This window comes from Aquarana catesbeiana, linkage group LG02 (assembly GCF_042186555.1).
Source record: "Aquarana catesbeiana isolate 2022-GZ linkage group LG02, ASM4218655v1, whole genome shotgun sequence".
In the NCBI taxonomy this organism is placed as follows: Eukaryota; Metazoa; Chordata; class Amphibia; order Anura; family Ranidae; genus Aquarana; species Aquarana catesbeiana.
This window is the reverse complement of record NC_133325.1, coordinates 168,348,953-168,374,345: the sequence shown is the minus strand read 5'-3', so window position 1 is coordinate 168,374,345 and position 25,393 is coordinate 168,348,953. Positions and strand designations below refer to the sequence as shown.

Genomic DNA, 25,393 nt, shown 5'->3' with positions numbered 1-25,393 from the left:
GGGAGGCCCGGTGACCAATCGGGTCTTTTAGATCCCCGATCCCTCCATAAAGAGTACTTGTCATCACCTATTACTGTCACAAGGGATGTTTACATTCCTTGTGACAGCAATAAAAGTGATCAAAAATTTTTTTTTTTTAAAACACAATTTATAAAAATAAATAAGAAAAAAAATGTTTTAAAGCGCCCCCATCCCTTCGAGCTCGCGCAGCAAAGAAAACGCATACGGAAGTCACGCCCCCATATGTAAACGGTGTTCAAATCACACATGTGAGTATCGCCGCGATTGTCAGAGCGAGAGCAATAATTCTAGCACTAGACCTCTGTAACTCTAACCTGGTAACCGTAAAAAAAATGTAAAGTGTCGCCTATGGAAATTCTTAGGTACTGTAGTTTGTCGCCATTCCACGAGTGCGTGCAATTATAAAGCGTGACATGTTTGGTATCTATTTACTCAGCGTAACATCATCTTTCACATTATACAAAAAAATTGGGGTAACTTTACTGTTTGGATTTTTTAAAATTCATGAAAGTGTCCTTTTTCCCAAAAAATTGCGTTTGAAACATTGCTGCAAAAATACCGTGTGATATAAAATATTGCATCAATCGCCATTTTATTCTCTAGATTCTCTGCTAAAAAATATATATATATAATGTTTGGGGGTTCTAAGTAATTTTCTAGCAAAAAAAAAAAAAAATTTAACTTGTAAACACCAAATTTCAAAAATAGGCTTAGTCATGAAAGGGTTAAAAATTTAGGGGGGGGGGGGTTGGAAAAATGCGTTTACACTGAGCGAACCCAAAGAAAAATATCTCACTCTTCGCAATCACACATAATTCATATTATCAGTTTTCAGCAGCACTTATATTTATGCAACTATTTTCAAGGATAAAGCACATGAAGGGCAAAATTAGTATCAAAATATCTAATGAGCAGCTTGAGAATTCATTGAGAATTGCTACTACATCCATCGAACCAGATATTGATGTGTTAATTTATCAAAAACAAATATTGCACTACTTTTATGTTACCCACTTTTACTTTTATAATAAATATCAAATTTTATTATTCAGAAAGGTACATTTTCTATATCAGTGATTGTTAAATTGTATCTTCCCGACTTTTTCTGCTCACCAGCTCTCCTTATTTTTAGTGTATTTTATATGTGGCCCAAGACAATTCCTCTTCTTCCAATGTGGCCCAGGAAGGTCAAAAGGTTGGACATCCCTGGCTTAAAATAACTATTTTGGTCATCTCCACACTTTTTTAAGTTCACAAGGAACACCCGAAATGGTTGTTCTATGTTGCTTGTGATATGAAAGATTAAATAAAGAAAAAAGCAACCAGATATGTGCTCCATTCTTTCTCATTTTTAATTTATATGAGTAGCAGTGTTTGGGAGCCCATTGGATACAACTGTAATGCACGTGGCCCACCATTTGATATATGCATACAGCAGGTAAAATAAGTATTGAACACATCACTATTTTTATAGGTAAAAAGATTTCTAAAGGTGCTATTGACATGAAATTTTCACTACATGTCAGTAACAACCCATGCAATCCAGACATACAAAGAAACCAAAATAAATAATTTCAGAAATGAAGTTATGTGTTATAAAATGGAATGACACTGGGAAAAAGTATTGAACACATGAAGAAAGGGAGGTACAAAAAGGCAATCCTGCCCCTTGTCAGTGCAAATGAATATCAGCTGGTTTGGTCTCAACTGATGGCTTATAAAAAGGTGTCTCATTACCAAGGTGTTACACAAGAAACATCTCATGATGGGTAGAAGCAAAGAGCTCTCACAAGACCTTTGCAACCTTTTTGCTGCAGAACATACTGATGGCATTAGATACAGAAGGATTTTTAAACTTCTGAATATTCCAGTGAGCACTGTTGGGGCCATAACCTGAAAGAGGATAGAACATCATTTCACCATACACCGGCCACGACCAGGTGCTCCTCGCAAGATTTCCAACAGAGGAATGAAAATAATTATCAGAAGAGTTGTCCAAGAGCCAAGGACCACTTGTGGAGGGCTTCAGAAAGAACTGGAATTAGCAGGTACAATTGATTAAAAAAAAAACAATAAGTAATGTACTCAACCGCCATAGCCTGTATGCATGCTCACCACGCAAAACTTCATTGCTGAAGAAAAAGCTTTTTGAAGCTCGTTTAAAGTTTGCTGCACAACATTTAGACAAGCCTGTGAAATACTGGGAGAATATAGTCTGGTCAGTCTTTGGATGCCATAATACACACGATGTTTGGAGGTCAAATGGCACTGCACATCATCCCAAAAACACCATACCAACAGTGAAGTTTCGAGGTGAGAACATCATGATGTGGGGCTGTTTTTCAGCATACAGTACTGGCAAACTTCTGTCATTGAAGGAAGGATGAATGGAAAAATGTACCAAGACATTCTTGATGAAAATCTGCTGCATCTACCAGGATGATGAAGATGAAATGAGGGTGGACATTTCAGCAAGACTATGATCCCAAGGAAAGTCCAAGGAAACTCTCAATTGGTTTCAAAGAAATAAAATAAAGCTGCTAGAATGACCCAGCCAGTGGCGGCTGGTGGGGTTTTTCTTTTGGGGGGCCCCCAGTCAGTCAGAGGCACCCCTTCTCATTTGCTATTGTCACACAACTGGGTGGACTCGGAGCGCAGTGCTCTGCGTCCCTAACCCACCCTTTTTTTTAAAGCCTATTAGAGCCTCCGGCTCTAATCACGAGCTTAAAAAAAAAAAAAAAACCCCCATTGGAATCCATGAATACGGCACCCTGCATGTACATTAGGGGGCTGGATGCCTGGATGGGGGGTTGGTGCCCATGCGCTCCTAAAGAATGGGCCCCCACTGGGCCCAGCCAATCACCTGATTTAAATCCAATAGAAAATCTATGGAAAGAACTAAAGATCAGAGTTTATAGAAGAGGCCCATGGAACCTTGAAGATTTTAAGGCTCTTTGTGTGGAAGAATGGGCCAAAATCACACCTGAGCAATGCATGCGACTGATTTCTCCATACAGCAGGCGTCTTGAAGCTGTCATTACCAACAAAGGGTTTTGTATGAAGAATTACATACATTTTAGTTGGCGGGTTCAATACTTTTTTCCCTGTGTCATTCCATTATATTACACATAACTTAATTTCTAAACTTATTGGTTTTGGTTTCTTTGTATGTTTGGATTGCATGGGTCGTTACCAACATGTGGTAAAAATTTCATATCGATAGCATCTTTAGAAACTTACTTACCTATAAAAATGGTGACGTGTTCAATACTTATTTTACCCGCTGTATATATATCTGTTTGTATGCATATTAAAAATAATAATAATAGCAACTAGAAAAGCTACAATTTCTGGGGAAATTGTGAAAGTGTTCTTGCCTCTACAACTGGAGTGGGCGGAGTAACTGGGTGGGGTGGAGTGGCTTGAGTAACTGTGAAAAGTGTTAAAAAGCTTAATATTTTAAAAAGTATAAATAGTAGTAAAAAAGTTCCATCATTCGCTGAAAGAGCTGAACATTTTTTTCAAAAGTAATTTTTTCTTTTCAAAAATGAATTTTTTTTAATCAAAAATGATTTTTTTTTTCAAAAGTAATTTTTTTTTTCAAAGGTAATTTTTTTTTTCAAAAATGAATTTTTTTATTTCAAAAATAATTTTTTTTTCGAAATTATAATTTTTTTTTAAAGTAATTTTTTTTTCAAAAATAATTTTTTTTTTTCAAAAATATTTTTTTTTTCAAATATATTTTTTTTTCAAAAATGATTTTTTTTTTCAAAAATTATTTTTTTACTTTTTTCAAAATTTTTTTTTTTTTTTCAAAAATATTTTTTTTTTTACATGGGGCGGTCATAATGTTTTGGCTGATCATGGGGTGGTCATAATGTTTTGGCTGATCATGGGGTTGTCAGCTTTTGTCACTTCCCACTCTAGTTTTGAACATTTCGCCATTCATTCCTATGGGACCAATTTTGCCGCAAAAACGTCATTTCGTGGACCATTCGGCAAAACATTCCACAAAGTAATAACACACCAATCGGGAACAATCCGCTCGTTTCGGTATATTATTTGTCTCTGTAGTGTGAAAACTGTGGGAGGAGTCTACAAGCATTATCAAGTCTAGCAGATGAAGTCACATGCATTTGGAGTGTCTCAGCATCTTGTGTTTACAACCACTGTTTCCTAGCAACGCTCATGCCCTGTTTATGCTTCCCAAATACTGCTTCATCAAAACTGCCCCATCAGAATTACCCCATCAAAACTGCCCCATCATATTCCTCTATTATAAATCAGTACATGGTGTGTCTGTCCCCTCCCCCGGGCTCTGTAATCAGAGCTGAGATGCTCCAGCCACCTTCCCCCCTGTGTATAACAGAAGCTTTGGTAACCATGGCAACAAAACAAACACTAACAGTACACTCTGATTAATGGCTAAAATTTCCTGAAATGACCTCTAAACAAATGGCCGTATTTTAAAAACTATACATCCTACAGCGAAGATCTTTATATTGTGAGAATCACAAGACCCAGACCTAGATTTTGATGTATAGTATGTCTCTGAAATATTAAAAATGAAGGCACAGTCGCAGTTTAGAAATTGCCCTTCAAATTTGGAGGGGGCTAGAGTGTAGTTTCAATGAATGTCAATGGACGGCGTGAGTTGCAAACAAATGGTCATATTGTGAAAACTATCAGGACTATGGCTTAGCCGTGGACATGTTTAGTGGCAGCAGGGATAGCTGAACGTTTTGATATAAGATTTGTGTAGGTGGGCTTGAAAATGAGGGAGCGGCGGCAGTTTAGAAATCATGTTCTGATTTTCCAGCTTTTGTCATCTCCCACTCTAGTTTCCCCATTCATTCCTATGGGACCAATTTCGCCGCAAAAACGACGATATTTCGTGAACCATTCGGCGAAACGTTCCACAAAGTAATAGCACACCATTCGGGAACAATCCGCACGTTTCGGTATATTACTTGTCTATGTAGTGTAAAAACTGTGGGAGGAGTTAGGGTGGTAAATTTGGCTATAATAATAAGAATAATATATATGTGAGATAACAGTAAGTGGTCTTGCTATGCAAGAACACTTAATAAAAATATGCAACCAACTAAAATGGTTTTGCACTGATTTGTTCTGGCTGGACATGTTTTTTTTGGTTGTATCATTTGAAAGATATAAATAATTTTGTCACTTTTGGGCTGTTGCAGGAAATTGGATCTGTTTCACATACCGTCCTGCTTCTTTGGGTTCTGGACACCAGCCATTGTACTTAATGCAGTTATATGCAAACGTGACCTTTCCACTCTATTACCACCACCCCAGCTCCAAACATACACTCACTTTATTTGCAGACAATACAACGGCAGTCATTTGTAACATGCAGAACTGGTACCCCTGTAAATCAAAAAATATATAATAAGCACAGATCTTGCTAAAATATGAAGATGTACTGGAGGCCTTCATATTGATTTCATACACGTTCATTATCTTGCTAATCTTGTTATTACAAAGATATTTAGTTAGATTTTTTTTATATATATACTGGGTCACTGAGAACAAAGCTTGTTAAATTAATTTGAGTTAGAAAATAGTTACTGACAGAGAAGACAGATAACTGTATGTACACAAGACAGATAAAAAGCATTGTTGCCTCAAGCGTGACTTTTATATTGACTTTAGTCAACTATAAAATGCTCTCTCCTGTGTATATGCTAATTTTAGCCTTCCCGTTTTCACTTTGTACATAAATTGCAGCAAGTGTGCTCCCAGCCAGCTGGTTATTGTTGACCCTAATAGAGTGTCAGGGTAGTTGAGTCCCTGCGGAAAGTGAAAAGAGATTTCAGGACTTGGACAGCTCCGGGTGCTGATTTCCAGCACAGCCAGCTACAGCCTTCAGGAATAGAGAATTTCATCAGCTCCATTGATGTAAGCAAGGCAAAGAAATATAGCAACCTCACCCTGAGGATGTGTAATCAGCGATATGCAAATGACACTCCCCAAGCAGACCACTGTGTTCTTCTGTGCAATATACAGCAGTTTCCTCTGTCACTTAGTGCAGCTGAGAGTTCTCCTTATATATAAACTGTGTTTTAACATTTGTGAAACAAAATTTAATTTTCATTTTAGCCCTGGAGATCAGAAAGGCAGATGGGCCCTCAGGCAGGTAAAAGCTACCTACTACAAAACATAGAATACCAGTGCAGGCTGGGAACAGCAGAAAAGGCAGTGAGTGGCACTATGATTGGCCATAGTTTATGATGCCAAGCGGAATGGCAGCTGTGTTTATTTCACACTGCACTGAGAAACCAAGCAAGACCTTCAGCTAAATTAGTCCCTTGGAAATCTGTATGAGACAGAAAAAAAGCCTGCCATATGGAACAGAGAAAACAATAGAGGGAACCTTTCCTTGTATTCATTAGTAAAAAAAGTCTACAAAATATGATTTACAGTGTGTGTAAGATCCTAACAAAGGATTCTACAATAGAAGGGCAAGCTGCACTCACGGGACTTCAGATGCTGGTATGTACATAGAGCTGTATACAACAGGCGATTCTGCCTACATGCAATCCTTGTGAGCGACTGCCTTCATGGCCTGGATAGTGCCTATCAGGCAGCCATCTTATCCTTTTCACCGACCCTTGGGAACCACACCACCATTTCCCACTTGTTGTCTTGGGTAGTCCATGGTCGGCCGCCGCTGTGAGAGGGTGCATTCCTTACGGGACATATTGCCATTTTGTTTTGCTAAGCAACCATACATTACGATTGTACTTTGTCTCCATCCAACCCTGATGAGGGAATCTATTATGTATTTCCGAAACATGTTGGGAATTACTGGGTGAACCCCTGTGTGAATTGGATCTCTTTCTCCTTGAGACATACCTGGGGTTCCCTATGAGCTCAGAGTACTGTACATCTGTCAGGACTGGGCACAGTCCTTCCTTCTCTGAGCTGGCCGCTCAGCTGTCGGATAATTGCCAGCTCCATCTCTCTCCACAGTTACTCAGCTGTTGTTCATATCCTGCTCGTCAGTCCTGCCTACTTAAGCCGTCCAGTCCAGAGGGTCTCTGCCTTCGCCTTGGTCAACATCACAAGAAGCATCTCCTGCGTTCCTGTTTGCCCAATGCTATCACAGCTACCTTGTGAAAGCAATAAAGTAAAATGAAAAAAAAAAATTAGAAAGAAAAAATGTTTAAAAAATTAAACATGACCCTGTCACCCTGCACATACAGTGCCTTGGAAAAGTATTCATAACCCTTGAAATTTTCCACATTTTGTCATGTTACAACAAAAAGTGGCACATAATTGTGAAGTGGAAGGAAAATTATAACATTTACAAATTTTTTTACAAATATCTGAAAAGTGTGGCGTGCATTTGTATTCAGCTCCCTTTACTCTGATACCCCTAACTAAAATCTAGTGGAACCAATTGCCTTCAGAAGTCACCTAATTAGTAAATAGAGTCCATCTGTGTGTAATTTAATCTCAGTATAAATACAGCTGTTCTGTGAAGCCCTTGGACGTTTTGTTAGAGCTACAATGGAATGGTTTAGATCAAAGCATATTCATGTCATGTGTTAGAATGGCCCAGTCAAAGTCCAGACCTAAATCCAATTGAGAATCTGTGGCAAAACTTGAAAATTGCTGTTCACAGACACTCTCCATCCAATCTGACAGAGCTTGAGCTATTTTGCAAAGAAGAATGGGCAAACATGTCACTCTCTAGATGTGCAAATCTGGTAGAGACATACCCAAAAAGACTTGCAGCTGTAATTGCAGCAAAAGGTGGTTCTACAAAATATTGACTCAGGGGGACTGAATACAAAGGCACGGCACACTTTTCAGATATTTATTTGTAAAAAATGTTAAAACCATTTATGATTTTCCTTCCACGTCACAATTATGTTCCACTTTGTGTTGGTCTATCACATAAAATCCAAATAAAATACATTTACATTTTTGGTTGTAACATGACAAAATGTGAAAATTTTTAAGGGGTATGAATACTCTTTAAAGGCACTGTACCCACAAATGCAAATACTCAGGGTGTGCATTTGTATATAGACTGTGATTGTACACACATGTGAGGTATCACAATAATTTTAGGACCATAATTTATGGTCAACTCTAAACTGATGTGCTGTAAAGGTTTAAAAGCGTTGCCTAAGGAGAATTTTAGGTACCATTGTTTTTCTTGATATCAAGGGGCATGCAATTTTTCTTGACTTGGCATGTTTTGTATCTGTTTGCTCGATACAACCTTTCTTTTAGATTTTTAAAAAACATGAGTATTTTATTGTGTTTCTTTGCACTAAAATTCATTAGTTTATTTTTTCCTGAAAATATGCATTTGATAAAACAGTTGAGCAAATATTGTATAACATAAAAAATTGCAAAAATCTTTTTATTTTACAAGGCCACTGCTTTCAGAAAATATATTATGGTCTAGGGCAGGGGTGTCCAAACTTGTTAAACAAGGGGCCAGTTTGTGGTCCTTCAGACTTTAGGGGAGCCAGAGTTTGGCCAGCAGCAGTGGAAATTTTCCTGGCATCAGTGGAAGTAAACATCACATTACCCCATTAGGTATTAGGTGCAGGAATATTACCCCATCGTTGGCATCATTAGAAGGAATAGTGCCTCATTATTGATGTCAGTGGGAGAACTGGTGCCCCATCGTTGGTGTCAGTTGTCAGAATAGTGTCTCGTATCAGCAAGAGGAATAGTGCTCCAAGGGCCAGATAAAGGCAAGCAAAGAGCCTCATGTGGCCCCAGGGCCACAGTTTGTAGACCACTGATGTAGGGGATTAAAGTAATTTTATAGCCAAAAATGCAGATGTGTGACAAAATAAAAATCCTCAAGAGAGAAAGTGGTTAATATGGGAATTGCATTTTCAGACAAAAATGTTAGTACAACTCTATTATATAACATTTTCTACATGACTGCAATTCAATTTAAACAGACCTAGCATTATACTAAACTCTGGAGCAAAGTCAGAGTTCCGCAGATGATCTCAAGTTAGCCAATTATGGAAAGTGTTTCTTTGTGGCACCTTGATTCATAATGGCCTGGAGCATCCAAGACTGAACTGTTGGCTGTAATTGTGTGTTAAGCCAGAAGGATAGATGAATAATTTAGTGAATATTAGCTGTTGGAGTAATGTCTTTTTAGCTTTTGGTAAAGTATATGGACTTAGCTAGAGATAATCTATATTATGATCCTCTGATTTGAATACGATTCTATCTTTTTTGCAGACCTATGACCATACAGACTAATTTCCCACACTTTAGATCCTACTTCATAATGGTGTTAATAAACCCTTTAGTAATAGGTATGTTTTGCACATTTTAAGTGTTTTTATATCACATTCAAGTTTGCTCCTTTGGCAATATCATTCTCTCTGTAGTTTGAATGAACTGATCCTATAAAAAGAAAACACCCTAATATTAGAGGAATATATGCGAATAAAAACCTATTCAACCAATCAGACTCAACTGTTATTTTTTTTTGCTAACATTGTTTGCTATGGACAACAGTTCTACTATTTTACACTTTTGTAGTATTCCAAAGTCTGAACTGAGTACTGTCCGTGATACTTTTGTATTTGCACTTAGTTACTTTTTCAGGACAAAAACGTATGCAGACAGTACTCATCTGTGCATTTCCACTAATACAACTACAATCACCTTAAAGTGGAACTTTAGTCAGAAAATTAAGGCCTGGTAGATCACTTCAGGCTGGCCCCTTTTGCATGTATAGCTATGTAAAAATGTAAAACATTAAAAATAAGTGCCTATACTGTTTACAATACAATGAGGCACTGTCTCATCCTGCTCTGCATGTGCTCAGTTGCTCTCTATTCTCCGCACTGTGCTTAAAATCAGAGCCAGTAGAGGCTGATCTGCTAACAGCTTTAAGATTTACTGTTGCTGAAGGGGGAAGAAAGCAAAAGGAATGACACAGACTGTGCTGAGAGAACACAGATTAAGGAGAGAGAAGAAAAAAAAGCAAGAGAGGTGAAAGGACAAACGCTGCTGCCCAGGAGACAAAAAAAGAGTTAAACTTACAAGGATAGTATCTTATTTATTTGATCTTCTGTCCTTTCTCCCTCATCTGCAGATCTGTGAACTTCAGGACTTTAAAACTTCTGTCAGAGTTCCTCTTTATTGGAGCCAAGACATACAGTCAAGGCTGGAAATGTACATATTTTAATTGAAGAAAGTGACATATAGTTTTTGAGACCAAAGAGAGGGAGAGAGTTTCCAATAAGGAAGTGACTTCTCCGGGCTTCACCAAAATGGCCGCCTCCACCAAAGAAACAGGAGCAATGCTGGAGGCAATTTACAGCACACACTAATTTTGGTAGCATAAATATTAATGTGGAATGTATGTTCTTCTGTTAAAGAACCTTAATTGTTATCAAGCTGTCTGATTTGATATCGATATGTGGGTAGTGTCCTTGTGAATCAATAAAGGAATATTTAATTTGTTTGCATATATTTTCTTTATTATCTTCAAAGCTACAAATTACAGTAGTTTTTTTATTTAACCAGGTAAATATGAAATATATTATGAGAATTTTTTATGTTTACTATTTCCAGTCAGCAAGTCGAGCTCTAGGCTTCTTTTGCCATGTATACCCTAATTGCTTTGCTGAAAAAGCCAGGTATTTACAGAACATAAAAGCTGATGTTCGGATTGCACTCATAGTGGAATAAATAAGCAACCTATTCCTCTACCTCCCTATTTTTTTTACCTCTTTGAGTACCTTTGAGTTTCAATTAGGTGGGACAGTCTGAGAGGTCCCAAACTGCAACTCTTGTCTCACACTAGCTACCTCCTAGGGGTAGTAACCCCAGGAGAACTGGACCCCTCCTTGTTGAGGAAATAACACTCTGGAGTGGACTCCTAAATATTTATCACCTCTCTCAGCCACCTTTTGGGGGCCCCCTCCCAGGGATTGGATGAGGTCTGATAATTATTCACGACTGAGTGATTGACCTTCCCTGCTTTATCGTCTGGAAGCTCCCTTGAGAAACAGTCAAGAGCAATTAATCACTAAGCCTAGGAAAACCTGACCTGACCAAAAAAACAGATCTTTACTCCACTGACTACAGTGCAATCAAAAAACGAAATTTAACCTAACAAAGGAGGGGCGATACATCCATAATCATTTTGTATATACAGTATAATGAAAAGTTATGGAAAACATCAGTTTAAAAATGTATTACTTTAAAAAGTTAAAAAAAAAAACGTAGCCCAAAACCATTATGGTTTGATGCATGTAGCTAGGACTGAGACCAGTGTGTTTGGCACACAGAGAACTGTGACAACCAAAACAAATTAATTTGCATAATATTTAGGAACTTCAAAACGAGTAATTTACTATTTCTTAGATTTTTGAATCATTGGAGATCCTCTAGTCACATCCTCTGAGTAATCGTTCAAACTTGTAATTAATAGACACACATCTCACACAATATGGTAACCTTGAATTTGTCCTTCAGACAAGAACAAATATATAAATAGAATATTAAATAGATAATGCATCCTTGGTTCAGAACATAATAGCCTCTCCCCAATAAAATTGAAGTGTTACCTTATAGGTGAAAAAAGCCCTTCTTGATCCCATAAATTGGCAGTCAGATTAATTCCATGGATCAGAACATTCCATTACCATTCTTCAGTAGTCATTGTGGTGGCTACCTTTAGCTGTAAGGGAAAGCATTTTAAAACTAGAAAAGGTACAATTTCTGGGGAAATTGTGAAAGTGTTCTTGCCTCTACAACTGGAGTGGGCGGAGTAACTGGGTGGGGTGGAGTGGCTTGAGTAACTGTGAAAAGTGTTAAAAAGCTTAATATTTTAAAAAGTATAAATAGTAGTAAAAAAGTTCCATCATTCGCTGAAAGAGCTGAACATTTTTTTCAAAAAGTAATTTTTTTTTTCAAAAATGAATTTTTTTTAATCAAAAATGATTTTTTTTTCTTCAAAAATGATTTTTTTTTTCAAAAGTAATTTTTTTTTTCAAAGGTAATTTTTTTTTTCAAAAATGAATTTTTTTATTTCAAAAATAATTTTTTTTTCGAAATTATTATTTTTTTAAAGTAATTTTTTTTTCAAAAATAATTTTTTTTTTCAAAAATAATTTTTTTTTTCAAAAATATTTTTTTTTCAAATATATTTTTTTTTTAAAAGTAATTTTTTTTTCAAAAATATTTTTTTTTTTCAAAAATATATATTTTTTTTTTTTCAAAAATTATTTTTTTACTTTTTTCAAAAATTATTTTTTTTTTTCAAAAATATTTTTTTTTTTACATGGGGCGGTCATAATGTTTTGGCTGATCATGGGGTTGTCAGCTTTTGTCACTTCCCACTCTAGTTTTGAACATTTCGCCATTCATTCCTATGGGACCAATTTCGCCGCAAAAACGTCATTTCGTGGACCATTCAGCAAAACATTCCACAAAGTAATAACACACCAATCGGGAACAATCCGCTCGTTTCGGTATATTACTTGTCTCTGTAGTGTAAAAACTGTGGGAGGAGTCTACAAGCATTATCAAGTCTAGCAGATGAAGTCACATGCATTTGGGGTGTCTCAGCATCTTGTGTTTACAACCACTGTTTCCTAGCAACGCTCATGCCCTGTTTATGCTTCCCAAATACTGCTTCATCAAAACTGCCCCATCAGAATTACCCCATCAAAACTGCCCCATCATATTCCTCTATTATAAATCAGTACATGGTGTGTCTGTCCCCTCCCCCGGGCTCTGTAATCAGCTGAGATGCTCCAGCCACCTTCCCCCCTGTGTATAACAGAAGCTTTGGTAACCATGGCAACAAAACAAACACTAACAGTACACTCTGATTAATGGCTAAAATTTCCTGAAATGACCTCTAAACAAATGGCCGTATTTTAAAAACTATACATCCTACAGCGAAGATCTTTATATTGTGAGAATCACAAGACCCAGACCTAGATTTTGATGTATAGTATGTCTCTGAAATATTAAAAATGAAGGCACGGTCGCAGTTTAGAAATTGCCCTTCAAATTTGGAGGGGGCTAGAGTGTAGTTTCAATGAATGTCAATGGACGGCATGAGTTGCAAACAAATGGTCATATTGTGAAAACTATCAGGACTATGGCTTAGCCGTGGACATGTTTAGTGGCAGCAGGGATAGCTGAACGTTTTGATATAAGATTTGTGTAGGTGGGCTTGAAAATGAGGGAGTGGCGGCAGTTTAGAAATCATGTTCTGATTTTCCAGCTTTTGTCATCTCCCACTCTAGTTTCCCCATTCATTCCTATGGGACCAATTTCGCCGCAAAAACGACGATATTTCGTGAACCATTCGGCGAAACGTTCCACAAAGTAATAGCACACCATTCGGGAACAATCCGCACGTTTCGGTATATTACTTGTCTATGTAGTGTAAAAACTGTTGGAGGAGTTAGGGTGGTAAATTTGGCTATAATAATAAGAATAATATATATGTGAGATAACAGTAAGTGGTCTTGCTATGCAAGAACACTTAATAATGTAATTGATTTTGCCATTAGTACATCATGCAGCACAAGGCATTCATTTCAGCCAATCTTATAAAACAAGCCATTCCTTATTCTGCTTATAAAAAAGGATTTCTGTAAATAAAGCATATTGATACAGTGTGAATTCAAATAATTGTTTTGGGGTTAAAGCTATTTTTTTATAGGGGGCAGGGTGAAGCCTTGGTCAGTGCCAAAACCAAAAATCGAGGTAGAATGTTGGTATAGGTATTAGTTAGTACTAGCATTAGCATTAGTACTAATTAGTACCATGCATGCACTACTCCAGCCAAAAATAAAGAGGACTTTGGATATACCTCCGATGGTAACTCACAAATATAATATCACATAAGGATACATAAAATATTTTTTTTATTTAAAATTGGTGATAAAAAACACCCCTAGGTGGAGATAAAAAACATCATGTCAAATATTCATCATTATAATGTGCATATATAAGACCGCAAGAATAATACAATGTTCCTATAAAAAGAGATCCAAGGTCTATGTGTTTCATGGGTAATATCCCCTTCCTCTGGTCTCAAAATATGTATAGCAATCCTTCTAATTTCTCACCAGTCCACCTCACACATGCCAGGCCAGGAGACAAGAGTGGGGACAAAGGAAAGGATCAGCAAGAGAAAGGCCCAAATAGCCCCTGTGGGCCCACACTGCACAAAAGCTATCAGGCCAAGGGAGGAGGCAAATCTTTATAAAAGACCACCAAAGATACTGCATTAGCATTAACATCTCCATATTGCGGTTCTAAACACCAGATACTACACCAGCAAATGAGTTCAACCAATTTTGAGGGCTTTCTGCGTAGAGAACTTTTACTGAACCTTGGGCAACAGGTTTTAAATATACTGTAACTTGATCGTTTACTGCACATTAATTATGTTATTACACTTTTAGGGACTTAGTCTGTAAATGTCAGTTTATAAAGCATGTTGCACGGGTTTTTGCACTTAAAATACTGCTATTGTATCTTTGGAGAGTCACTTTACGTGGTGACAGAATATAGTAGTTTTAATGCACGTTACAAATACACATCAACTTTATTTCAAAATGCATGTTAATGTATATCAGTGCAAATGTGAGGAGTTTTTAAAAAGGAGAGCTAATACATACAACAATATATTATAACTGTTTGTTGACAGCCTGCGTTGGCTCTGTAGATTGAATTGGCTGGGACGGTTGGTTAGCTCACCCCCAGTTTAAAATTTTCCATTTTAGTTTTGAATTAGTAGAGGAAGGCTTGAACTCCTATCAGTTTTTATTACCGTCTGTGACTCCACTGGAGAAACAGTCCCTTTTTATGTCTTTGACATCAGAAAAAAAAAAGGAAATGGGTTTCACCAGTACAAGAAGGCTCAATCCGCAGTCACAACATGATGACATGACAAGGGCAGTAACCCTTCAGTGTAGTTTGGCTTTAAAGGTTTACTAAATTTTTTATATATATATATATATATATTTATATATATTTATATATAGACGCTACTGTGCAAAAGTTCAAAAGTTTAAGACAAGTGTGAAAAAATTAATAGTTTATCAATGAACAAAATGAAAAGTTAATGAACAGAAGGGAGATCCAAATCAAATCATTATTTGGTGTCACCACCCTTTGCCTTCAAAACAGCATTGCTTACTTATTTTTGTGTTTGTTTTATCTGTCTTAGGGAAAACCATATGTTTTTGACCGAGTGTTTCCTCCAAATACGACTCAGGAGCAAGTCTACCATGCCTGCGCCATGCAAATTGTTAAAGGTAATTGTTTCAACCTCTTATCATTAAGTAATTTATGTCATTATTTATAAGGCGAAATTAAAGACGAACTTCACCCGAGCTACCTAAAACTTCATTTCTGTCCCTTGAATTGTTCCTGTATGTAAATAAAAAGAAAAAAAATATATCTACTAGTCTATGGAGTCCAGCGTTGTCCTCTTTTCAGCCCAAAGATTTTCTTCCTTCCTCTGCTTTTACGCTGTAATCTTGGATATATAATAGCATTCAAGCCAAGCTGCAGTTTCTAAAGCAAGCAAAATAGTTTCTTGTATTAAAAAAGGTATAGACTCTAAAGAGAGAGAGAGACGTAGTTTTGCCTCTGTACAAATTATCAGTAAGACCTCATCTGGAATATGCAGTTCAGTTTTGGGCACCAGTTCTAAAAAAGGATATCAGGGAACTGGAGAAAGTGCAGAGAAGAGCAACGATACTGATAAGAGGCATGGAGGAGCTCAGCTATGAGGAAGGTTTAGCTGAGCTGAATTTATTCTCTCTGGAGAAGAGGCAATTATGAGGTAATATGATCACCATGTACAAATATGTAGGTGGTTCATATAGTGAACTTGTTGTAGAGATATTTACTTTAAGGCCATCACAAAGGACAAGGTTTTTTAAAGAGATTTAACCTTAACGTACAGAAAGGCTTCTTCATAGTAAGAGTTGTGAAAATGTGAAACAGACTCCCTCAAGAACTAGTTATGGCCAGCTCAGTAGATTGTTTAAAAAAGGCCTGGATTATGTCCTAAATGCAAAAAATATAGCTGGATACCCATATTTATAGGTGTTAACACAAGGGGTAGTTGAAGGAACTTTTTCGCTCCGCTGAAGCAAATTAAATCATACCTTTATGGGGGGGGGGGGGTGCCTTTTTCTGGCTTTTTCTAGGATTGTGTATATAGAGGTTTTCTATTTGTGTTTATGTGTGTGTGTGTTTTTTTTTTTCCTGTTGGTTGAACTAGGTGGACTTGTGTCTTTTTTCAGTCAGATTAACTATGTGTAACATATGCATAATTGGGCAGTTATTGTTTATGTGCTGAGAACTTGCTCACTGTGTATTTTCAGTACATAGACTGAGCTGTTGCAGATATGTCTTAGTTCAGGCTCCAGGCGGGACCGGTTCCAATCATGTGACTACTGTGACAGTGGTCACATGATCGTTGATCTATCCCACCCCTCCAGGTGTTCCAAACTATTTAAAGGGATGCAGGGGCAGGTGGGAAGGGATTAAAGTTGTGCTTTAAGCTAAGCCTTAATTTTATGGCTCTTTAAAGGAAGAAAGCATGAATGTGGTACTTTTGCATGTATAAAAAATGAAAGTAGTTCTTAGATGATACCTTTAACGTCTAAACTAGTGGAAGTCACTGTTAGCATTTAAGACACAAAGCTCATTGAGTTAGGCTTGTACAGTACAGCCAGGTTTTTCTATAAACATGAACACTTTCCTTTGTTGAGCACTCAGGTTTATATCAATAGGAAGGGTAGGTAGCAGCACATAGATTTACCAGTAGCTCAGGCTTATTGGGGGGGAGGGGTTGGGAATTGTCATGAATGAACATTTGTTAACCTGTCAGAGCATTATTTTCCCCAGAATTTGTTGGCCAAATGTGACGATGTATACCTAATGGTGTCACAATGTGACAATCACCTGATCCAATTGAAATTTCATGCTGCCTTTCTGTTGCTCACACACATGCCACGTTTTACACAATTGTATATCTTTTTATTACATAAATATCCAAATATCATGTGCGTCCAGTATTATGCTTGAAGGTGAACAAAATAATGCAGATCTGGGGCTAATTACTCTACAAAATATGAATAAAAAATTGAAAATGTTATCTATATATTATTGTACAGATGATATTCATTTATTGCTTCTATAAAGATGCAAATGCTTTTTAATTCTATTTTTGTAAAGTCTTAAAGTTCTGTCTGCATATAAATTGCTCATGTAAAACATGTCACTATTTCTGCTTATGATAGTGATATACTTCAGCGATCTGCCTTCTCCTTCCTTGCAGATGTGCTGGCTGGTTATAATGGGACCATCTTTGCCTATGGGCAGACTGCCTCTGGGAAGACCCACACCATGGAGGTAAGCATAGGATGTATACAAAGCAGTAAGAGGAAATATAACATTTCAGAGTTTATTGAAAAGGGTTTTAAGGTTAAACTAAAAATTGTCTTTATATTATCTTCTATGTAAATGGTCAGAAAACAATACAAAAAATATCACACTTCACCTGCAGGTAGTACTGCGGACACCTTTGATATTCAGTCCTCAACCCCAGTTAAAGTGAACTTGTCAGGTGGAATTTTACCCTGACGGACTTCTATGCCAAATTCTCACTCTGTGGTACACTGACTTGTTAAAAGTGACCTGTAGTCCATTTTAAACTTTAAACTGTCTTGTCTAAATGTAGTAGCACAAGATGCAATTGTCTTTATTAGCCAGAAAAGCCCTTTCTTTGCTCCCCTCTGATTAATTATCACTTTGTAATTGGGGCATGACTTTCCAAGATTTCATGGCTAAGCCTTCTCAACTGGCATTCAATTGTCCAATGTTCCTCAGTTGCCATATAGAGCAGTCTCATTGGAGAAGGGGATGGTCATTAGCAGAATGGCCATAAATTGAGGCCACAAAGTGCATTAGAAGGCTAAATAGATGTTTGACCATCGCTTTGTACAGCAGGGTTCCAAGTCTGAGGCAAAGGGAGCCAGATTGACTATATGACCATATGACAATAAGCAATGTAGAGTGATATATTAGGCAAAGAGCAAGACACTGCTAGTTTAGACCATTTTTTTAATGAATATGTAAAATACGATATTAGTGCACACATCCTTAGTGGGCTCCCTAATGTTGTTGTAAATCACGGAAGATTTTAGTGGAATACAAATAGTAAAAAACTGAAGAATCTGCAGTTCTGAATATATAATATAGTAATACAGTAACGTGCATATAGAAATGTAAATGCTAAATCAAAAATTACTTTAAAGTCAACAAATAGGGTAAAAAAGTTAAAAATCTTTATCCACCTTGTATAGTAAGCACTTTCAACTGCCTGCAGACTCCATTCCTCTGTAGAGTTCCTGGGCATCCCAAACCTGGGCCATTTGTTTATGCTTTGCCTGTATTCATGGTATCTAGCTCTGTTCCCACGACATCCTTTCCCTTACAGTGATGGGCTAGTAGTAGCACATGTGAGGGGACTTGTGTAACTACCATGGAAGCTGTGCATTATTGAGCAGCCTGGGTTTGAGGTGCACAGGTGCTCTATACTGAATCAGAGTCAGCATGAAGAAACTTGTTGCCTATTTTCCAGGGTAAGTAAGGCTTTGTGACATAGCTCCATATATTTTACATTACTTTAATATGTGCTGTTTGAAAAAGACAGTAAGTGTCCCAACGAGGCTGGCCTTTTACACCACACTGTTTTAGAGCATGTGGGCAGGAGGACTCGTTTCTACATACCTGGTGGGAATGCCCAAAAGTGTGCAGATTCTGGATTTGTGTATGTATTTTCATGTACTCTTTGACAGGTGCTAATCTTAAAAAGAATCTGCATCAGGCTCCCTTGGGCTGACCCATCTGCTCCACGGTATGTGAGAAGGCTGATCTATTTTGTGCTATTGGCAGCTCATATTGCAATAGCTAGGTCGTGGAAGTCTCCCATTATCCTTATGATTATTTGACATGATTAAGACCAAACTTTCCTGGATAATGGATAATCTGAAAAGATTTGGGAGCCCTGGAGACTACACTATACAATCCTTTTCTTCATTTCTTTCATTTTCTATCTCTTCTGAAAGTGCTGTTTTGTAACCCCCAAATTGCTGATTTGGAATCTGACCAATCAGGGACTGTTATTCCCTGGAGGGGTGGTATTAATACTTTTCTATGTGCCTTTAACATCTTCGAATGTTCATGATAGCTGCTTATGTTTGATCATGGCTTTTTTTACCTGTTTAGAACTGTAATGGCTGTAACCTTTACATTTTTCCAATAAAATGATTGGAAACGAAAAAGACATTAAGTTCTCTTTTAAACCTGAAGTAACTTTTCCTCAGGGTAAGCTTCATGATCCCCAGATGATGGGAATAATACCAAGAATTGCCAGAGATATCTTCAATCACATATACTCCATGGACGAAAACCTGGAATTTCATATCAAGGTAAGTTGCCAGTTTGCATCGTGTTATTGCATATTATTTTTTCATGCACTTTATTCCACCTAGGGCCAGCAGAGACAAAGAGACAGATTTTTGCAGTATAGTTTGATCACACATTTTCTTCAGCATCAATAGAAATATATTAATCTCATATCAGCCTATTTAAATTTAGTACTCACCCCAAAGGGGCTGTTGAAATTTAACAGGCTCTCATAAGGGACAACAAGCAGGCTTCTTTTTCTTTAATTGCTCGATTTACATGTGGAGAGAGGATAGGGGTACAGGATAACCAAATACATAAAATTATCCTAAGCCTTCCACTTATATTAGCCCTTTAAGGGCAGTCTTCTGTAAACAGCAAAGTTGATTGTGGTTCTTGTTCATCTAGTAGCAGTCTTTTAGTGACCCTAGGTTCTGCAATAGTGTCTCCCAATAGGAATTATTCTTCTATCCCTATGATGGTGGTCAAAGGTATCCTAAATAGTTGATTATTGAGATCTTCATGCAATATCCAACCAACAGCAGCTTCCTCCAAGTTGTTGTGGACATACCTCTGCACAGCAGACTCTCCTGAAGATGCTTCAGATGGGCAGCTTTCTTCCTGTTTCCTAAGTCTCTGCCAAGGATCAGTTTAGTTCATTTAAATTCTTTAGCCCTATGCCACAGGACATCTCTCTTTGGCTCTTTAGACTTCTGGCACAGGCCACTTTAGATTCTTTAGGTCCCCAAGAAAAGAGAACCCTTCTTCACACTTACCCTTCTAATAGGTTTCTCCAAATATTTCTCTTAGCCCACATCACTGGAATAAGACCTTTAGTGATTTACCAAGAAAGGCAAAAACACATAATTCAATACAATATTGCTTCTTACACTAACTACTGGAGACAACTCAACATATCAGCAGGCATAATCACTGTCCTGAGCTTATTAGAAACCCAACAAACATAGAAATCATAAACAAAGCTCAGACTGCAAACACTAAATTTAGTTAGGGGCACTCCAGTTAAAGAGAGGGCCCCCACATACATATTGTCAAAAAATTCTATTCAAGTAAGGAAAATAAAACATTTTTTTTATAAGAGGTGATCCAATACATGTAACTGAAGTTTGTGTGTTAGCATTTATTAGCAGGCATTGTGCTGACTTGTGTCTACATATATCCAAACAAAACAGTACATTACTGGATTGATCTTTAGGAAGAGGTAAAAATTGTTTCAATGTTAGTACACAAAGGTACATAAACATGCATTGAATTCCAATACAACTGGAAAATTTGACATTAAAATGCAATGCCCGCCTTGCACTTTAACCTTTTTTGTTAGTTTTGGAAAAATTCATAATTGTTAGCACCTCTGTCAGGTTCTTATTGCTGTTTGTGTCCCTACTGAGGAGTCCTTTCACAAAGCAAGCAGGACTTGTTTATTGCAAACACTGAGAGTAAATCTGGCTATACATGTTACATTCTTGTTGTACAGTACACCAAGCTTATATTGATCAGCACAAAAATACTAATACCTTAAATCAACATGTAAGAAAAAGTATTATTTTATTACAGTAGCTGGCCATACACTGTTAGTTCTTTTTCTCCTAGAGGAATGTCCCCACTGACACATTGTATTCTGACAGCGGGACCCACTGCTGTCAGAATGCACTCATCAGTAGCTGCAGTCACTAATCGAGCAATGTTCTCCAACCTGTTCCTTCAACAGAAGTGGATCAAATGATTGCTGTCTGTTGAGCGGGGACTGCTACACACTGATCGAAATTCAGACCCTGCTGAGCTTGGCTAATTTCTATGGCTAGATTTTCTCTCCACAGTGTGAATAGATATAATTTTGTGATGGATTTTAAACCAAAAGTAGAATAAACTTCTACTAATCTGAAGGTAGGTTAACAAATTTTAATTAATACATTGGATCATATATCAGCCCACCCATGTCTGTATTGTACACTCAGATTGTACTGTGGGTAACAGCCTGTTAGTTTACATTAAGAAAAATACAGATTTATTGGTAGTTACCTTAGTTGTCACTTTGTATGTAATCAAATTAAAATGATTTTTATATATATATATATATATATATATATATATATATATATATATATATATATATATATATATATATGGGAAGAAAGATTTGAGGAAGGAAGGGGGAGGGTGGGGAAGAAAGGAAAGGGAAGATAGAAAAGGGGGCTTAATAAGGGGGAAAACGAGGGAAGAAAAAAGGAGAAAAAAAGGAGAAAAATTGTTTTTTAATAGATTAGATTAAGGAATAATTATATATTAAAGCGGAGTTCCACCCACTTTTGAGAGGTGGTCTTAAATGAAAGACCACCTCTCCACCCCTCATTCTTGGATATTATTATTTTTTTTATTATTCTATAGTAGCTTTTTTTGAACTACAGCCTGTACTTCCGATCCATCCGGTCCGCCACGCAGGACGTCATATCCTCTTGTGCGGCGACCCCCCCGCCCCGCTGCCTTCTGGGACCTGTGTGTGTCCCAGAAGACAGCTGGCCATTCACAAAGCGTTGTACGACTCACGCATGCGCAGTAGGAAACGAGCAGTGAAGCCGCAAGGCTCCACTAATGGTTTCCCTTAGTTAGAATGGCGGCGCCTGCACCCGATCCAATGGACAGATCGGCCTCGGGGGGGCCGACATCGCAAGCTCCCTGGACAGGTAAGTGTCCTTATTAAAAGACAGCAGCTACAGTGTTTGTAGCTGCTGACTTAAAAAGAAAAAAAAAAATATTGCGTGTGGAACAACGCTTTAAGGGACATTTTAAAAATCTTTGTGGTATGTCTACTCTAGGAATGTTATATGTTCTATGTAGTTGGTGATGTAGAAATGTTACATGTGTTTGTAGATGTTTTTTAATGTTATTAATTTTAATGATAATCAATAAAAAAAGAAGAAAAATACAGATAAACTTTAATGGTTACATGTTCTGGAATCCCAATTGCTTTCAAAGTGCTTGCTCATGTCTTTGCCTTTCTGAGCTCTCCTCTTCGTAAGGGGAACTTAGAAAACCAGATCCTCCTGTAAACCTACACACTACACAGTTTGATGGATTACAAATAAATCAGAAGGTGAATTAGACGAACGTTCTGATTTTCGCACAATTGCAGTGTTCACTATGTGAACTCATGCTCACTATGCTGGTCCTTTTATTGGTGTAAGTATAACAAACTCACAGATTTTATACTTCATGGCATGATGGCACACTTTTTCAAGGTAGTAGAGTCTTGATAAACTGTTGCATTTTCTGTTTAGCATTAGCACTTCATTGATTACTTCCTTTATTTAACTGATTGACTTGATTTATGTAATTTTTGAGTAATCTAGGTCTTTAAGGTTATATGATTTAAAGGTTTTAAATAGGCAGTTTATGGGACCATCAGACCAAGTAATTTCCTTTTTTTTTTTATTGTCTTGTTTTTCCAGGTTTCTTATTTTGAGATCTACCTGGATAAAATTAGAGATTTGCTAGATGGTAAGTAGTTCATACCTGGAAAGTTTGCAAGCAGAAATAAAAAGCCGTTAGGTGACTGGCTCGCTGGCAGTACAGTAATGCCGCGTACACACGGTTAGAATTTCCGACAACAAATATTCGATGTGAGCTTGTTGTCGGAAATTCCGACCGTGTGTAGGCTCCATTGGATATTTTTTGTCGGAATTTCCATCAAACACAATTTTAGAGCTGGTTCTCAAATTTTCCGACAACAAAATCTGTTGTAGTAAATTCCGATCGTGTGTACAGAATTCCGAAGCACAAAATTCCACGCATGCTCAGAATCAAGCAGAAGAGCCGCACTGGCTATTGAACTTAATTTTTCTCGGCTCATCGTACATGTTGTACGTCACCACATTCTTGACGTTCGGCATTTCCAACAACATTGTGTAACCATGTGTATGCAAGACAAGTTTGAGCCAACATCCGTCTGAAAAAATCCAGGATCTTGTTGTCGGAATGTCCGGTCGTCTGTACGTGGCATAAGAGTCGCTAAAATGATGGCCCTGATCAATAAGAGGATATGGTACAATAAAATATAAGACTAGCTTTATGGGTAAGGGGCATGGTGTTTATATGGGTCATTTTGGGGGCTTGTTCTTGGAATTGGCCTTTAAACTTAGGGGTCTATTTATAATTGTTTGCACTAAAGATCCACGCAGCTCTCACCCTACATTCACACATTTTTCTAATTAGATTTGATTGAAAAACGTTTAAATTCTGGGCGAAAGCTGTGAGAATCATGTGTGAAAATATATACAGTATAAAATAACACAAACGTATTTTGCACAGAAGAAAAAAAGGGAAAACACATTACTGGAATGTTGATAAATTGTTAAAGGTTTTTTTGTGCTAATATTATCTGTGGATTTTAAATCGAATTTGTTAATATTATTTAAATGATTAAGAATAAATATGTCATTAAATCTGAGGCTTCATTTTACAGGATGTACTATCCATAATTAGAGCACCCATCTAGATATAAATGACTTAAAAAAAGCAAGCAGTAATATAATAGAATTGGTAATAATGGGAGCCTTTGGAAGTCAGAGGATTTCATTATTGCTTAGGGAGATTTTTTACAACCTTTTGGAAGATTTCCTTGTAAAGGAGCTCTAATATTTCTTATTCTTCTGTGAAGAAGAGTTAAAAGAGGAAGAAGTGCGGGATTCTCACAAAAAAAACATTCATACTTACCTATGTAGATGCAGCATCGATCTGATGCTGCATCTGTCCCCCGTCACCTCTACACAGAGAATTGAATGATCAAAGACCTCTGATCGCTCAGTTCTCAGTCTTAAGTGAGTAGAGAGGCGATGATTGTCAGTCACTGTCTCTCTGCTGTGCCCCTGCTCACTGGATTGCTGGGCTGGGGAGGGGGCGGTAGTGGCTGGCTAAGGCTCTCAGTGGTGCAGTCAGACATCTGTGACGTCAGCTGTCAGCCATCAGAATGCTTTAGCCCTCTGTTGGTTGAATCTGGGTCACAGGAGTGCAGAACTAAGTGCAGTCCTGTGACTCACAGGAGAAGTATGGCCAAGAGAGCTTTGGTCTTACTTCTCTGAACAAGAAGTACAGCACATGCATCACGATCAGCATTGGGTGAGGATTGCAGATGATATCAGTGCTTTTATGAAACACATCTCCCTTTTTGTCTCTTGTCAGCTAAAGGCTATGAGCACACATAGACATCTTTTGATCTGTCTGTCTGCTTTCAAATTTCTGACAATTAAACGGGAAATAGATGGGACACAGGAATAGTGCAGAATAGGACAACATTATCAAGAACTTTTGATTTGAGTTCTCTGTGCAAGACTGGATTTTATATTAGCCGAAATGTAAAGAAGAGAAACATACTGGTGGTGATTTACTAAAGCAAATGAACAAGAGCAGATATGAATTATTGTGGTGTTCTTGCATTGTGCGCCCCTGTATCTGTGCAAATAGCCATAGTAATCCACAAACCTATATAAATGATCGGATGTACACTGATAATTAATGTAAATTGTCTTTCCTAGTTTTCTGTGCTTGTCAAACATCCAAATAATGCTGCTTATGTGCCTTCTGTTCTGATAAGGTACACTTTACCTGTCAACATTTTTCTAACAAAAACAACATTACAATGACTGGCTTACTAAGCAATGACATCCAAATCTACATGTAAAAATAAACCTTGTACACTATGCTGTCATAGGAAAAAAGGCAGCAAATGTACAGGTATTTCGTATTTATCATTGCAAATACCAGCATATAAAATCTTGGACCTCCTTTGTGCACATGAGCAGTGTAAAACTCCTGTCTGTATGGTTCACTGAGGTCCTTTATAAATATGTTTTTTGTAAATTCCTTTAATAAAACT

The 25,393-nt window shown here is 37.3% G+C and overlaps 1 protein-coding gene across 3 annotated transcripts in view; it reads left to right on the top strand.

The window, feature by feature from the left end:
- KIF5A (kinesin family member 5A) overlaps positions 1–25,393 on the top strand; it is a 211,707-nt gene that overhangs the window by 67,326 nt on the left and 118,988 nt on the right. For all 3 annotated transcript variants that reach the window (XM_073613783.1, XM_073613782.1, XM_073613784.1), the window contains exons 2-5: positions 15,245–15,332; positions 17,372–17,445; positions 19,422–19,526; positions 22,971–23,019. In XM_073613783.1, coding sequence (XP_073469884.1) covers positions 15,245–15,332; positions 17,372–17,445; positions 19,422–19,526; positions 22,971–23,019 — 316 coding nt within the window. The remainder of the gene's footprint in view (positions 1–15,244; positions 15,333–17,371; positions 17,446–19,421; positions 19,527–22,970; positions 23,020–25,393) is intronic.